Source organism: Felis catus, chromosome B4, assembly GCF_018350175.1.
Source record: "Felis catus isolate Fca126 chromosome B4, F.catus_Fca126_mat1.0, whole genome shotgun sequence".
NCBI classification, from domain to species: Eukaryota; Metazoa; Chordata; class Mammalia; order Carnivora; family Felidae; genus Felis; species Felis catus.
The window spans coordinates 87,991,564-88,007,221 of record NC_058374.1 but is presented as its reverse complement, the minus strand read 5'-3'; the positions used below and the strand labels follow the sequence as shown (position 1 = coordinate 88,007,221).

General features: G+C 34.5%; 1 protein-coding gene across 4 annotated transcripts in view; it reads right to left on the bottom strand.

The window, feature by feature from the left end:
- Positions 1-15,658, bottom strand: part of USP15 (ubiquitin specific peptidase 15) — a 119,210-nt gene that overhangs the window by 86,379 nt on the left and 17,173 nt on the right. For all 4 annotated transcript variants that reach the window (XM_006933864.5, XM_045062010.1, XR_006600820.1 and 1 more), the window contains exons 2-3: positions 10,374-10,501; positions 2,637-2,767 (exon numbers count right to left, since the gene is read on the bottom strand). In XM_006933864.5, the coding sequence (XP_006933926.4) occupies positions 2,637-2,767; positions 10,374-10,501 (259 nt within the window). The remainder of the gene's footprint in view (positions 1-2,636; positions 2,768-10,373; positions 10,502-15,658) is intronic.

The window sequence follows — 15,658 nt, the reverse complement described above, 5'->3', positions numbered from 1 at the left end:
CCACTTTAACTTCTGCCATGTTACTGCCACAAGGGACTACTCAAGGATATGGATATAAGGAGGTTGTCTTGGAGGCTACTATCTTAACTTATATACTAATATGATGTATTTTAAGTTTATGTATATATTCATCCTAATAAGATATTACTACCATTTTAAATAGTCTGCCTTAAGATTTATTCACAATATTTACTTTTGTTAATCTACATTTTTTCCTGGGTCTCCAAGCTTCCATACGGAATAATTTTCTTACCATTCTGAAAACTGCTTTGTATTTCCTTTAGTGCAGGTCTGCTAGTAACAAATTCTATCAATTTGTTTATCTGAAAATAGCTTTCTTCACTACCCGAAGGATCCTTTTCTGAAGGATCCTTTCCTTGGATACACATTCTAGGTTGGCAGTGATTTTCTTTCATCATGTTGAAGATGGTTATTGTTATTTTTCAGATTTCATTTCTTCTGAGAAATAATTTCTTTGTTTATTCTTACTTTGAAGGTAAATAGACCTCTTTTTTGGCTGTAAGAGGAATATCTTTCTGCTTTTGCTATTGAACATTTTTATTGGGTATGATTCTGTTTGTATTTTTTTGAGCATGGGTTTGTTTCACAGCATTTGATTCTGTAGCATGTTACCTTCCACTGGTTTTAGAAAATTCTCAGCTATTATCTCCAGCATTACTTCTTAAAATTTTGTTGTTGTTATTTATTTTTGAGAAGAGTGTGAGCAGTAGAGGAATAGAGAGAGAGGGGGACAGAGGATCCAAAGTGAGCTCCAAACTGACAACAGTGAGACTGACGCAAAGCTCAAACTCACAAACCACAAGATCATGACCCGAGCCGAAGTGGGACACTCAACTGACTGAGCCACCCAGGTGTCCCACCTCCAATGTTACTTCTATGCTGTTCTGCTTTTTCTCTCCTTCTAAGAGTCCACTTGTATGTATATTAAACTAATGCACTTTGCTCAAAGTGCCTTTGCTTATTTCTGTATATTCCATCATTCAGTGTCTCTAAGCTTCAATCTGTATATATTTTTTAAAGTTTATTTTGAGAGAGGGAGGAAGCAAGAGCATGAGTGGGGCAGGGCAGAGAGAGAGACAAAGAATGTCAAGCAGGCTCTGTGCTGTCAGCACAGAGCCCGACGCAGGGCTCAATCTCACAAAACCTGAGATAATGACCTGACAGAAGTCAGGAGTTGGACGCATAACTAATTGAGCCACCCAGGTGCCCCAAGTCGATTTATTTCTACTGACGTTATCAGTTAGTTTACAAATTTTCTCTTTGGTTCTGCTTACTGTTTTACCCAAATACTGATTACTTACTTCTTAATTTTTTTCATATTATTTTAGAATTACAAATTTTATTTGGTTCTTAATAGTTTTAGAATTATATTTAATTCTTAACAGTTTTGAAATCCTTCAACGGTCTTATTTTTAAATATAATAAGCACAGTATTTATTTATTCATATTTATTTTAGAGGGAGAGTGTGCACATGTATGCACAAGTGATGGAGGGATGGCGGCGGGGTGGAGAATCTCAAGCAGGCTCCACATCCAGCATACAGCTGGACTACGGGCTCGTTGTCATGACCATAAGATCATGACCTGAGCTGAAATCAAGAGTCAGACGCTTAAGTGACTGAGTCATCCAGGCTCCCCATAAGCACAGTATTTTAAAATTTCTGTCTGATAATTCCAGGGACAGAGAGAGAGACGGAGAATCCCAAGCAGGCTCCGTACTGTCAGCACAGGGCCCGATCCCACAAACTATGAGATCATGACCTGAGCCTAAATCAAGAGCCAGACGGTTAACCAACTAGGCCACCAGGCACCCCAAGATTTAATTCTATACCTAAACCACCAATATACACATACAAATTGTTAATATAGCAACTCTGTAGCAGTTCCAAATAAATCCATGTATGGTTTGGTCTACTACAGGTCTATACGCTTGTGTTACCTAATTTGTTTTTGTAATTGTTTCTGGGTTGAAAAAAAAAAAGATAAATAATTATATGCTCAGAGATTCTGGTCCCCATACTCTTCCTTCCTCTCTTCCCCCTCCCTGCCTGATACACTATTAAATACTTGTGTAAGATTGGCAGACCTACTTTAAACATTCGGTATTCTGTTAAATGACAACACCCTTACTTTCATAAATGACTTTTTAGTTCCAAAAAGTAAAAACAATGGGTCTTTTTTTTTTTTTTTTTTTTTTTGACAGAGACTAAGAGAGAGAGAGAGGGAAGGGAAGAGGGAGAGGGACAGAATTTTCAGCAGGCTCCATACCCAGCATGGAACCTGACACAGGGTTCAATCTCACGAATGTAAAATCATGACCTAAGCCGAAATCAAGAGCTGGAGGCTTAACCAACTGAGCCACACAGGTACCCTGATAATGCATCATTTTTAATGTTTCTAAACTCTAATTGTAAAACTTGCAGCACAGTGGTTAAGAAAACAGGCTGCCTAAGTTATTAAACTGATGTGACTTTCTAAAAGACCCTGAATCTATCTCTGTCCTCATTTCCTCATCTATAAAATGAAGGTAAGAATACGTACCCTACAGAGCTTCCTAAACAAAAATGTGAACTGTTGGAGAAAAATATTTTTATTCAGTTATGCTTAATACACACCTTTCGTGCTATTGGTTCCTGACCTTCCATCAACGTGTACCAGCTGACAAGTTTATTCCAGCCCTCAGTTGGCAACAGTATGTAATCCAATTCATCAATAAGATGTTCCTTAAGTGACTGGGCATCACCATCTGCAAAAGAAAATAGTAAACTTGATATGTAAAAAGAAACAATAGTACATATATCTAATACTATATAGTGTAACTATGATAGATTACTTAAATTCATGGAGACTAATTTAAATATTTAACCAATGAGTTCTGAAGAAAGCTGTGAAGAAATTCACATATAAAGCTACATGTTTCAAAATAAACTGTTGCTTTAAAAAGTTTCAATGTGTACCAGTAGTCAATGAACAGCATTTAAAGACATAATTTTTTTATTAAGCTCTTAAAAAAAATACTAAGGTGTAATCTTAAAAAAATACCAAGGGATCTGAAAGAAAAGCGTTTCCCCAATATTTCAAGTAGCAGATATTCCTCACGTGGTAAAAGTGATCATTCTAGCATTAGGTGATGAAGGAAATTCAGAAGCAAATCAATAACCTTTTACAACGACTCCAAAGCATATGGGCTGGGAACTATGATGGAAATCATAAAAGGGCACCTTGAAAACCAAATCATTACTCCAGAAGGCCCATGATCTACGTTCCTCCCAAAATCTAAAGTAGAGGTAGTTGTTCTGATGTGGTTCTAATTCTATAATCATTTTCAAAATTCTGGTTAAATTAAAAACTTACTGCATGGCAGACTAGAGATCTAGAAGCAAGAGCATGAGTTACACCTGTATGACAGTTCTAATCTTAGACTCATTTTTTATTATCTGGTCCAGTTACCTGAATTTTCAAAGTGCAGAAACAAACACATATAGTTCATTGAATTACACACAACATAAAGATTTTCTCAATCTGAGCCAGTCTTAAACTAACAAACATGGAAAGCAAAATTGTTGTTAGTAGTATCTCAGTGAGAACACATATTCTTAATTAGACATTACAATATAAAACAAGAAGGAGGAAAAATTCTGAAAAGATTAAAAGAAAGTTATTTATTCCATCTAGCATCAATCTATGGTCAGAGAATCACACTGAACTTTGAGAAAACTTTCATGTAGAGAAGAAATGGTAAAACTCTAAGTTCTATAATACAAACTTCAATCGCAGATGCAAACTAAGCATTAATTTTTAAAACCTTAGTTGTAATTCTAAATTCTTTATGGAAACTGATCATTTGGAACATATTTTCAGAACCTGCTGAAGGTGAAAGAGACTTACACATTGTAAACACCTCTATGCATCATATCCTATGAGACATACTACAGGAGACAACCATGTTACCTCAGTTCTCAAAGCAATCCTCTAAGATAGGTATCTCCATTTTAGATTAGAAAATATTTTCAGGGAAACGCAGTAACTTTCCCAAGATCATACATACAGAAAACTGCAGATACTATGAAAGGTGTTACTATAGAAAACACTGTTAGGTGACTTTTCAAAACAGTATCATGAGGTAGATATCTCCAAATTAATGAGTAAACAGATTCCAGTACTGATTAACTCACCAAAGGTTACACATACAGAAGACTGTACAAATTGGACTCAAATAGACTGGTTTACTTAAACATCCATTTTCTTTCTACTATTGACAGATTGCCCTCCAGAAAACTTAGGAAAAGAAAGAAAAGTTTAAAAATTAAGACTTTTGAGCTGTTTTCCACAATAATTCAAGTGTTTGAGTAAATGATTTTACTATGTACCAGAATCAAATAGTAACTTTATATGTAGTGGACAATATTTGTTACTTCTGCAATTACTGACTCATAATTGATACACAATAAATTGCACATATTTAAGGTGAACTATTTGGTCAATTTTGACAGATCAATACAAATGTGAAACCACCACCATGACCAAAATGATGGATAGATTCCTCCCCATTAAAGGATTCCTAAGAGTCCTTTGTAATCTCTACTTTCTGTTTATCTAAGTCTACTGTCCTGTCTCCCAAAAATCACTTACCTGTTTATCCATATTTTGCAACTATAGACTAATGTGCACTTTGTAGTTTTATATGAAAACTGTCTTTTGTTACTACAGGCATTTTCTAGAATCTCATGTAAAAATTATATATAGTGTTTTTGTTTGGCTTTCTTTACACTGCGTAATTATCTTGAGAGCCATCTATGTTTCTACATATTAATACTTCACTGCCAGCACAGAGCCTGACATGGGGCTCAAACTCATGAAACTGTGAGATCATGACCTGCGCCAAAACCCAGAGTTGGACGCTTAACCAACTGAACCACCCAGGCGTCCCTACACTTCATTCCTTTTAATTGTTGAGTAGGATTTCATTATATGGATATACTATAATTTGTTTATCCAGTTAGCTATTGATGGGCATTTGGGGTTGTTTCCAATTTTCTCTATTACAAATAACATTGCTATGCACATCTGTGTATAAGTTTTCATATGGATATATATTCTCATTTCTTTTGGGTAAATATGTAGGAGTGGAATGACTGGTTTCTACAGTAAACATGGGTTTAGGTTTTTAAGAAATTTCCTATTTCCAAAAACAGTGTATAGAAGCTCCACTTATTTCACATCCTTGTCAACACTTGGGTATCATTCTTTTAAATTTTAATCATTTTGATACACGTATCAAACAAACATACACATACACATTTGAAACCTCATTTCTCTAATGACTAATGATGCTGATAATCTATGCAATTATGCAGTTTTTGAAAACTCCATTTTCTTTTGTGAATCATCTGTTCAAATCTTTTGCCTATGTTTTCCACTAGGTTTTGCTGTATTAATATAGTTTCAAGAATTCTTTATTCTGCATACAAGTCTTTTATCAGTTAGGTGATCTGCAAATACTTCTCCCACACTGTGGTTTGTTTTTTCATTCTTAACATTTATCATTTGAAGAAGATTTTACTACTGAGCACAGGTTTTTTTCTTTTATCAATTTGCTTTTCGTATCACATTTAAGAAATCTGCCTAACACAATGTCACAAAGATTTTCTCCTATTTTTTACAATTTATACGATCTGTTTTATTTTGTAAATAATGCCAGGTATGGATCCAAGTTCAGTTTCTTGTTTTTTTTTTTGCAAACAGATACCTAAAGCTCAAGCTCAAGCAGTATGTTTAAAGACTATCCTCTCTTTACTGAAATCCTCTTACATCTTTGTTTAAAATCAATTGACCACATATGTGTGCATCTACTTTTGGATTCTCTAATCTGTTCAATTGATCCTTGTCTCACACCGTATACGAATATTAACTTAAAATTGATCAAAGTCATAAATGTAACAGCTTAAACTATAAAATTCTTAGAAGACAACATAGGTGTAAATCTTTTATGACCCTGGATTAGGGAATGCATTCTGACACCAAAACCACAATAAGAAAAAAATATAAATTGGATTTAATCAAAATTAAAAACTACTGTGCTTCAAAGACACAAGAAAGTAAAAGACAATTTACAGATTGGGAGACAATTTTTGGAGATCATATATCTGATAAGGGGCTAGTATCCAGAATATATAAATAACACTTAAAACAGAAAAATAAAAAGAAGCCCAATTAAAAAATAAGAACAGGATCTGAACTAACATTTCTCCAAAAAAGATACATAGACAGCACAGATAAGATACTTAACATCATTACTCACTAGAGAAATACAAATCAAAATCACAATGAGGTATCACTTTCACACCCAGCAGGACGGCTATAATAAAAGGACAATGTGTTGGCAAGGATATGTCTGACTCTTGATTTCAGCTCAGGTCATGATCCAAGGTTATGGGATCGGGCCCGTGTGAGGCTCCATGCTGAGCATGATATTTTCTCTCTCTCCCCCTCTGCCTCTCTTGCTGTCTAAAATAAAATAAAAATTAAAAAGATACAATTGGGTTTTTAAATAATCGTCTTATATCCTATAAACCAATCTCATTTATTACTCCTTAGAAACTTTGTTTTTTGTAGATTCAATCAAATTTTCTGGACAACTAGGCATAGTTACCTGTGAATAAAAGCAGATTTATTACTTCTTCCTGTACAATCTGTATGCTTTTTACCTCTTTTTCTTGCCTTACTGCACTGGGTGGAACCTCTAAGGTCAGCTGAAGACCTAAATGGACATTCTTGCTTTTTTCATGTTACCTGTAGGTTTTTTGTAGAAGCCCTTTATGAGGCTGAGGACACTTCCTTCATTTTATTCTTTTATCTTACATATTATCTTTAATTTTTTTTAATGTTTATTTTTGAGTGAGAGAGACACAATCTGAAGCAGGCTCCAGGCTCTGAGCTGTCAGCACAGAGCCCAATGTGGGGCTTGAACTCACAAAGTGAGATCATGAACTGAGCTGAAGTTGGACGTTTAACCAACTGAGCCACCCTGGAGCCCTGATGTATTATCTTTTAAATATATTTTTCTATATGATACATATATATAAAATATATATATATATGTATATATGTGTGTGTGTATATATATATCTTATACATACCCATTTCATTGTTGGACTTTATTTACTAAACTTCTGTTTAGACAACATATGTAGACAAGAGTTTTCTTTGGATGTCTGTAAGATTTTGGTATCAGGGTAATGATGGTTTCATAGCATGAGTTGGAAAGTATTAGCTTCCAATTTTGGAAGAGTTTTGTAAAACAGGTATATATAAATATATGGTGGAATTCACCAGTGGCACCATTTGGATCTGATGGGTTTTTCTGTGAAAAATTTTAAGCTACAAATTCATTTTCTGTAATTGATACAGGGCTATTCAGGCAATCTATTCTTTTGGAATGAGCTTTGGCAGTTTCCCTTTTTTTCATCTGGTTTGTTGAATTTAATGACATAAAGTTCATAATAATTCTTTATTGCCCTTTTAATAGTTGTTGATTCCGAACTGGTGTTACCTCTCGTGTTCTGATATTGGCAATTGTGTCTTTTCTTTTTTCTCTCTTTTTTTTTTTATGTTTGTTTATTTTGAGAGAGATACAGTGTGCATGTGTATACATAAGAGTAGGAGAGGGGCAGTGAGAGAGGGAGACAGAGAATCCTAAGCAGGCTCCTGCTGTCAGCAGAGTCTGACACAGGGCTCAATCTCTCAATTTCACGAGCTGTGAGACCATGACCTAAGATGAAATTAAGAGTCAGATGCTAGTCAGAAACTAGATATGGACCCATTTTATTATTTCACAAAGAACGAGTTTATTTTTCCTTTTTTATAATTGACATATATTATATTTGTTTTGAGAAGAACCGATTTTTGGTTCATTGATTTTTTTCTTTATTTTTCTATTCTCTAATTTCTGTTCTGAAATTTCTTTCTTCTAAGTTTAATCTGTTCTTTTTTAGTTTCTTAAAAACTGTCACTGATTTGAGAGTCTCATTTTCTTTACTGATATATTATTTATGTATTATATAATTATATATTAATACAGTCACTCCAGCTTTCTTTGGATTAGTGTTAGCACAGGTATTACTTTTCTATATGCTGTGTAACAAACTAATGCAGTGGCTGAAAACCATAACCCATTTACTATCTCATAGTTCTGTGAGTTACAAGTTCAGGGGGCTCAACAGACTTCTCTATTTAGGGTCTCATAAGGCAGAAATCAAGACGTCAGATGGGCTGATCTCCTAACTGGAGACTCTGGGGAAGAATTTGCTTCCAAGCCCATTCAGACTGTTGGCAGTATTCAGTTCTTCATGATGCCAGGACTGAGGTGGTCTGTTTCTTTGCTGGCTGTGAGCCAGGGTCTCTCTCTGTTCCTAAAGGATCCCTGCCTTCCTTCTCACATGGCCCCTTCCATTTTTAACCAGCAATGATGTACTGAGTAATTCTCATGCTTTGAATCTCTGACTTCTACCAGCCAGAGAAAAGTCTCTGCTTTTAAAGAGCACTTGTTGTTAGATTAAACCTGGTGGGATAATCTCTCTTTTGCCATACAACATAAATAATCCTGGGAATGGTATCTCATCCTAATTCACATGCTCTACCCATACTCAAAGGGGAGATGATTATATAAGAGAGAGAGCAGTCACTGGGAGGCAGTCTTAGAATTCTGCTTACCATAACATGCCATACTTTTTCAATTCTTTTAATCCATTTGTATCTTTATATCAAAAGAGGGGTTTCTTATAGACAGTACATAGTTAGGTCTTATTTCTTATCCAATCTCTACCTCTAATTAGGGGTATTTACATTTAATGTGATTATTAATAGAGAAGAGTTTGAATCTACCACGTTGTTAATTTGTTTTGTATGTTCCATTAGTTAATTTTTTCTACTTAAAAACTTTTTAAACATTGATATTTCTCCTCATTATGCATATTTTTCTGCTTCTTTGCCTACTAGGTAATATATTGTTAGATCCAAGACATTATAAATTTTATCCTGTTGGATGCTGAATATTTCTGAATTTCTCTAAGTACTCTTGCATTTTGTTCTAAGATATAAAGTTTGATGCTTTCAGGATAAAAGGACAGGATGATTAATTTTGCCCTATTACAGTGGCAAAACTGTTCGCAGTATACTCCATGAATTATAAGGCTTTCCACTCTGTTATGAACACTGTATTCTTGGTCCTATATGAGCCCCAATGATTGTTCCCTCTAATTCTTTTGGGCGCTTCTTTCCTTGGCCTTGGGTACCCTCTTCACATACATGAGCTAATCAACACTCAGTTGGAGATATGAGAGAGACTCTGTATATCTCTAGGTCTCTGTCTCTTTTTGCTGGTCTTCCTATCTGGTACTCTAAACTGAAAACTCTGGTGGCCTGGGTCTCCCTGAATCCCAAACTCTTTCCTCAACTGGGGGGAGTGCCAGGCTCTACATGGGTTTCCTCTTCTGTGCCTTGTTTTGAAAACTGGTATCAATGCAGTAAGCTGAGGCAATCATAGGGCTTACCACATTTGTTTCCTATATCTCAAGGATCACTGTTCTTTGCTGCCTGGTATCCAATGTTTTGAGAACCACTGATTTATATATTTTGTCAAGGTTTTAGTTTGCTCAGGTGGAAGAGTAAATCTAGTCCCTGTTACTCCATCTTGGCCAGAAATGGAAGCTCTGGTACTTGTGTTTTATACCCTTTAAATGTAATGAGAGGTACAGAAAACTGGTAAGTAGCAAGGGTTGGAGAAGATTGACGCAAAAATCCAAGAATGTAAACATTTATCAGTGCTCCCCAACTAAATAATCATGTGTCCATTAGGAATAATGTAGCACTATAGTGCTTTAAGATAGTGCTTTCTAACTTACATTCTTCACTTAAAGATGTGAATAATAAACATTTCTTACATAATAAATGAAAACAATCTGTCATAATACACAGTAATAACTAATTATGATAGAATAATCTGAGTTCATTAGGTCAAATCTATTATACAAAGAAATTTTTTTTTAACATTTATTCATTTTTTTGAGAGACAGAGAGAGACAGAGCATGAGCAGGGGAGGGGCAGAGAGAGAGAGAGAGAGAGAGAGAGAGAATCCGAAGCAGGCTCCAGCCTCTGAGCTGTCAGCACAAAGCTTGACACGGGGCTCGAACTCATGAACTGTGAGATCATGACCTGAGCTGAGCTTAACCAACTGAGTCCCAAAGAAATTTCTAATATATCTATTTACATTAACTTTCCATATTACGTACATTTACTATAACATATTCAAATGAACACATTTACAACCTAACTGAAGAAAAGAAATAATGACCTTTGAGAAGTCCAGAGTTATCAATGGGTCCAGGATATACATTTTGATCTCCCATCTGGTATTTGTCCCAGCTGTCAAAGCCAACATATTTTTTCCACTGTTTGAACCAGCGACTATCGACTAGGTACCTAAAAAAGAAAAGAAATCAGTAAAGGAACTATAGGAACAGCAAAGAAGCTATTTTTGATACTTCATTTTATACTACAGTATATGCCTACTTCAAAGGATTATTGAGAATAACTGTAATGTGACTCAGTATCTGGAAAAAGAATATTTCATTTGTGTAAAGTGTTATTTCTACTGTTCTATAAATATCTACTATTTGAGGACAAGTATTGACATACATGTTAAAAAAAATCCTTAACAGTACCTCTTAAAAAATGCAGTAACTATTCAATAAAATATTTGACAATTGAACCAATTCAAATGGTAATCTTAAGAATCAATCAAAACAAACTTTAAAATATAACATGGTAAACAACATGAAAATGGTTCTTCTGCAAAAAACTTACAAACACAGTATGTTAATTTTATATATTTTACTCTATGTTTTTGGGGATAAGGAAAATGGATTATTAAAAGTTTGCAAGATCGATTATAATAACTATAATAACACCTTTTTTAAAACTATAAAAACAATTAGTTTCTTCACTAACAAAGTTAATAACAATAATACTGTCTCCATCTGTTTTTCATACAGTAGTAAAATCTGCTGGGGCAAGCAGAATTGTTTTTCTTTTTCTTTTTTTGTGGTTTCAAAAGTGTGGTACCCAAGCACTATAAGCTTTACTTTATTGATACTGTATTCATCTTATTTTCAAATATCTAGAATTGGCTTCTCATCAGATGGCCAGTGACAGAAGAAGTCAAATAATGGTGTTCTAGCAAAGAAAATATAAAAAAAATCATAAACGTAAAAAAGTTTACAAATTAATTCTGATTATTTTATATCTACTATGAAATACCGCTTTGCCATGGACTCATAATTATTTTAAATTCTTTACCAGAAATATTTTCCCCACACTTAACTAGGTTTAATCACAAACAAAATCAGGAGTAAAGGTCAACAAGATGTTTAAAGCCCACATGTGTACTAACACAGGTAGCCAAGTTTATTTGGAGACCATCATTATTATGTATCTGTGCTTACCACATGCAGCACTAAGTATAGGAATGAAATCCTACAGTTATATCTGAAAATATCTGAAGCAAATTCCTAGAGAATATTCATCAGCAGTTTAATTCCCTAAAAATGGGTTTTGTAGAATTATCTATACACTAGTACCCCAAACCTATAGTCAGAACTATGTAACAGAAAGTCCTCAAACTGCAGAACTTGAGACTTATGTGGAGAAAAAGTTCAGAGACTAAGTCCTAAGAAAACCCTGTCTCTAAAATAAATAGATTAGCAATAACTTTACATGTTAAATAATAAAGAAAATTATACTTAATTGTACCTCATTCACTAAACATCTTTTAGAGTGTCTCCTATATCTAAATAAAATTATTCAGATGTTTCATTTGCTTTCTTTGCAAATTAATGTCACACTAAATGGCCTTTCCTCTGTTTCATCTACTATTTTTTAATCATTGTGCCAATTTCATAGTATCTTTATTACTTTAATCTTAATCTTTGTTTTTTTAGGGCAAGTTCCCTCAGCTTGCTGATTTTGCAAACTGTCTAAACTATCCTTGGCCATTTGCTCCTCCACATGAATTTTAGAGTCAGTTTACCAAGTTCCACAAAAACTATGATTAAGATTTTGATTGGAATCACACTAAATTTACAGATTAACAGTAATACTATAAATAACAAGCGATTTATAAAACTTACATTAAAACTACTTGGGAAATACTACCAAATTCTACTTATATTTAAAAGATACTTCTAAAAGATGGCATTTTATCTGCCAAAGTATTTAATAAATCCTTTACCGTTATAGTGTAAGTTTGTACTGGGTAGTATTCATCTCATCTTTTGCCATAATATTTCTAGTTCAACTCTCAGATCATGAAGTGACTACTTTCTGTATAATACTACTACTGTAAGAGGATACTCTTCCATTTGATGGATATTTACCTGCTTTCAACACTACTTTCAATTAAAAAGTCCACCATATTTCTATTATAGGCTACCTATATCTTATTTGTGGAATTTTGTGGTAATGAAAGATGAAGGAAATGTAGGAAAAAACAGGAACATCTATTATAGAAATAATATGTAGACTTCTCCACTCTGGAAAAGAGTAAGAAGGTTCCTCAAAAAATTAAAAATAGAAGAACACTACAACCCAGCAATTGCACTACCGGGTATTTATCCAAGGGATACAGGTGTGCTGTTTCAAAAGGGCACATGTACCCCAATGTTCATAGTAGTGCTACTGACAATAGCCAAAGTATGGAAAGAGCCCAAATGTCCATCAATGGATGAGTGGATAAAGAAGATGTGCGTGAGTGTGTGTGTGTGTGTGTGTGTGTGTATTTATATATATACACACATACATACTTTCTTGTATACACACATACATACATACAATTGAGTATTACTTGGCAATCAAAAAGAATGAAATCTTGCCATCTGCAACTATGTGGATGGAACTGGAAGGTATTATGCTGAGTGAAATTAGTCAGAGAAAGGCAAATATCATATGACTTCACTCATATGAGGACTTTAAGAGACAAAACAGATGAACATAAGGGAAGGGAAGCAAAAATAATATAAAAACAGGGAGGAGGACAAAACGTAAGAGCCTCTTAAATATAAACAACAGAGGGTTGCTGGAGGGGTTGTGGGAGGGGGGATGGGCCAATAAGGGGCATTAAGGAATCTACTCCTGAAATCACTGTTGTACTATATGCTAACTCACTTGGATGTAAGTTAAAAAATTAATTAATTAAAAAAAAAGGAGGGCACTTATTGGGATGAGCACGGGGTATTAAATGTAAGTGATGAATCACTAAATTCTGTTCCTGAAACCATTATTACACTATATGTTAACTTGGATTTAAATAAATTGAAAAAAATAAATAGTTCAAAATTTAAAAAAAGTATGTAGACTCCTCAAGTATACTGAAGAAAGATAATAGCATTAGATGAAGTTGACAACTAAAAAAAAAATATTTCAAGACATATACATAGATTTGTTATACTATAAAAACTTAACCCCTAATCTGCGTATCTGCCAAAATGTAAGACTCCTCAATGTGAACTGATTAAAGCCTACAACAGAATCAGTACCTCTCAACGATTACAAATAAGTGAACAAAGACAGGACTTAGACATTCTCAACAGCACTCATTTTTCTTTCTTTCTTTTTTTAAATTTTTTAATGTTTATTTATTTTTGAGAGAGAGAGAGGAAGAGATGAGCAGGGAAGGGGCAGAGAGAGGAAGAGACACAGAATTTGAAGCAGGCTCCAGGCTCTGAGTTGTCAGCACAGAGCCCGACATGGGGCTCTAACTCACCAGTCTTGAGATCATGACCTGAGCCAAAGTTGGATGCTTAACTGACTGAGCCACCCAGGTGCCTTTCTCAACAGCATTCTTAACCCTTGGTGTGCTATTAGGATCCAGATGGACCAATTTCAGTTTCTGAGGATTTTTTTTTTTTTTTGAATAGCTAGAACCATTTGTAAAGATTGATTTTTTCATGACTTTTATTCTTAGACCGCTAAGAAAGAATAAAAGTCATGAAATAATAATCTTTATAAACTGTTAAAACTTTGATTTTAAGATGAAGTCTAAAATCCTTAACATTGCCTACTAGGGCTTGCCTGATCTATCTACTCCTGCCTACCTATCTAGTCTCAACTGGTACTAATTTTCTTTGTGCTGAGATCTAACTACAAGAACTTTCTTTCAGTTGCTAGATACTCCATTTTTTGCCTTACAGCTCCATCTGCCTAGAATATTCTCCTATTGCTCCCAACATCTATTTAGTTCCTATCATCTTTCAGATACTCTACATGTCACTTTCTCAGGGAATCCTTCCATAAGCCTTTCCCATTTCCTCTCAGTTTAGATTAGGAAAAACAAGATGGCAATATCAGCCTACTAGTTATCAAGACTCTTTATTAAGTTAAAGAAATTACTTTTAATAACAAAATAATTAACATTTGGGCTTTATTCTTGGGTCAGGTGCATATTTCTAAGCACTTTAATATATTCGTTCATTTATTCCTTTACCCAATAATGTAGGTACTATTATAATTTCATAGGCACACAGAAATAACTTGCCCAAGGTTACAAAGTTAGTGCCAGATCTGTGGGTAAAAAATGTGATCATGGCATAGAGAGAAGCAAAGACACCAATGAAAACAGCACAAAGAAACAAGAATTGGACTCATGTGTATGTGGAACTATGATATATGCCAAAACATGATTATGAATAGTGGGTAAAGATCCGGTTAAATGTGTGGGGGAAAAAAATTAGAGCTCTACCTCACATATGCAGTCTGTTCTACTCTAATGTTTGTTTTGAAAACTTGAAAATGTTAAATGTATTTATATACTAAACATGATTAATATATTTGAGGACAATAGCACAAATTTCAGTATATGTTAAAGCACTACTTTAATACACAAGCAGGGCTGGGACTAGGGTAAGGCAGGTAAGATGCCCAGAAACCCTAATAGGAAGCTTCTTCAATTCTGCCTCATAAATGCCTAGACTGCTTTACCATAGTCCTAACACTGAAACACACACAAGGTGACGTAGAAAACTACTCAGCTGCACTGAACGGCTTAGGAATGCACAAAGCACACACACTTCAAACCTTCATGTGTGTTATGAGTCACATTTGCCACATCTGCTGTTAAAACTTCTTGGCAGATTCCAGGGGCGCCTGGCTGGCTCAGTTGGAAGAATATGTGACTCTTGATCTCAGGGTCGTGAGTTCTAGTCCCATGTTGGGTGTAGAGATTACTTAAATAAATAAAATTAAAAAACAAAAACAAAAAAATCCCACAACTTCTTGGCAGGTTTCAGAAAACTTTCCTTCCAACTCTCCACAATAACTCACAAGCTGCAACCCTTTAAATCCTACTTCCGCAAGTCAACTTCATCATTTTCAAAAGAAAAATGTCATATTTATTATGGTAGTTCTATATTTCTTAACAATTTAACATATGTAAAATTGTGCTGTCACTTTTATTATATATATATTTTTAACTTTAACGTTTATTTATTATTGAGAGACAGAGCATGAGCAGGGAATGGGCAGAGAGTGGGGGAGACACAGAATCCAAAGCAGGCTCCAGGCTCTGAGCTGTCAGCACAGAGCCCA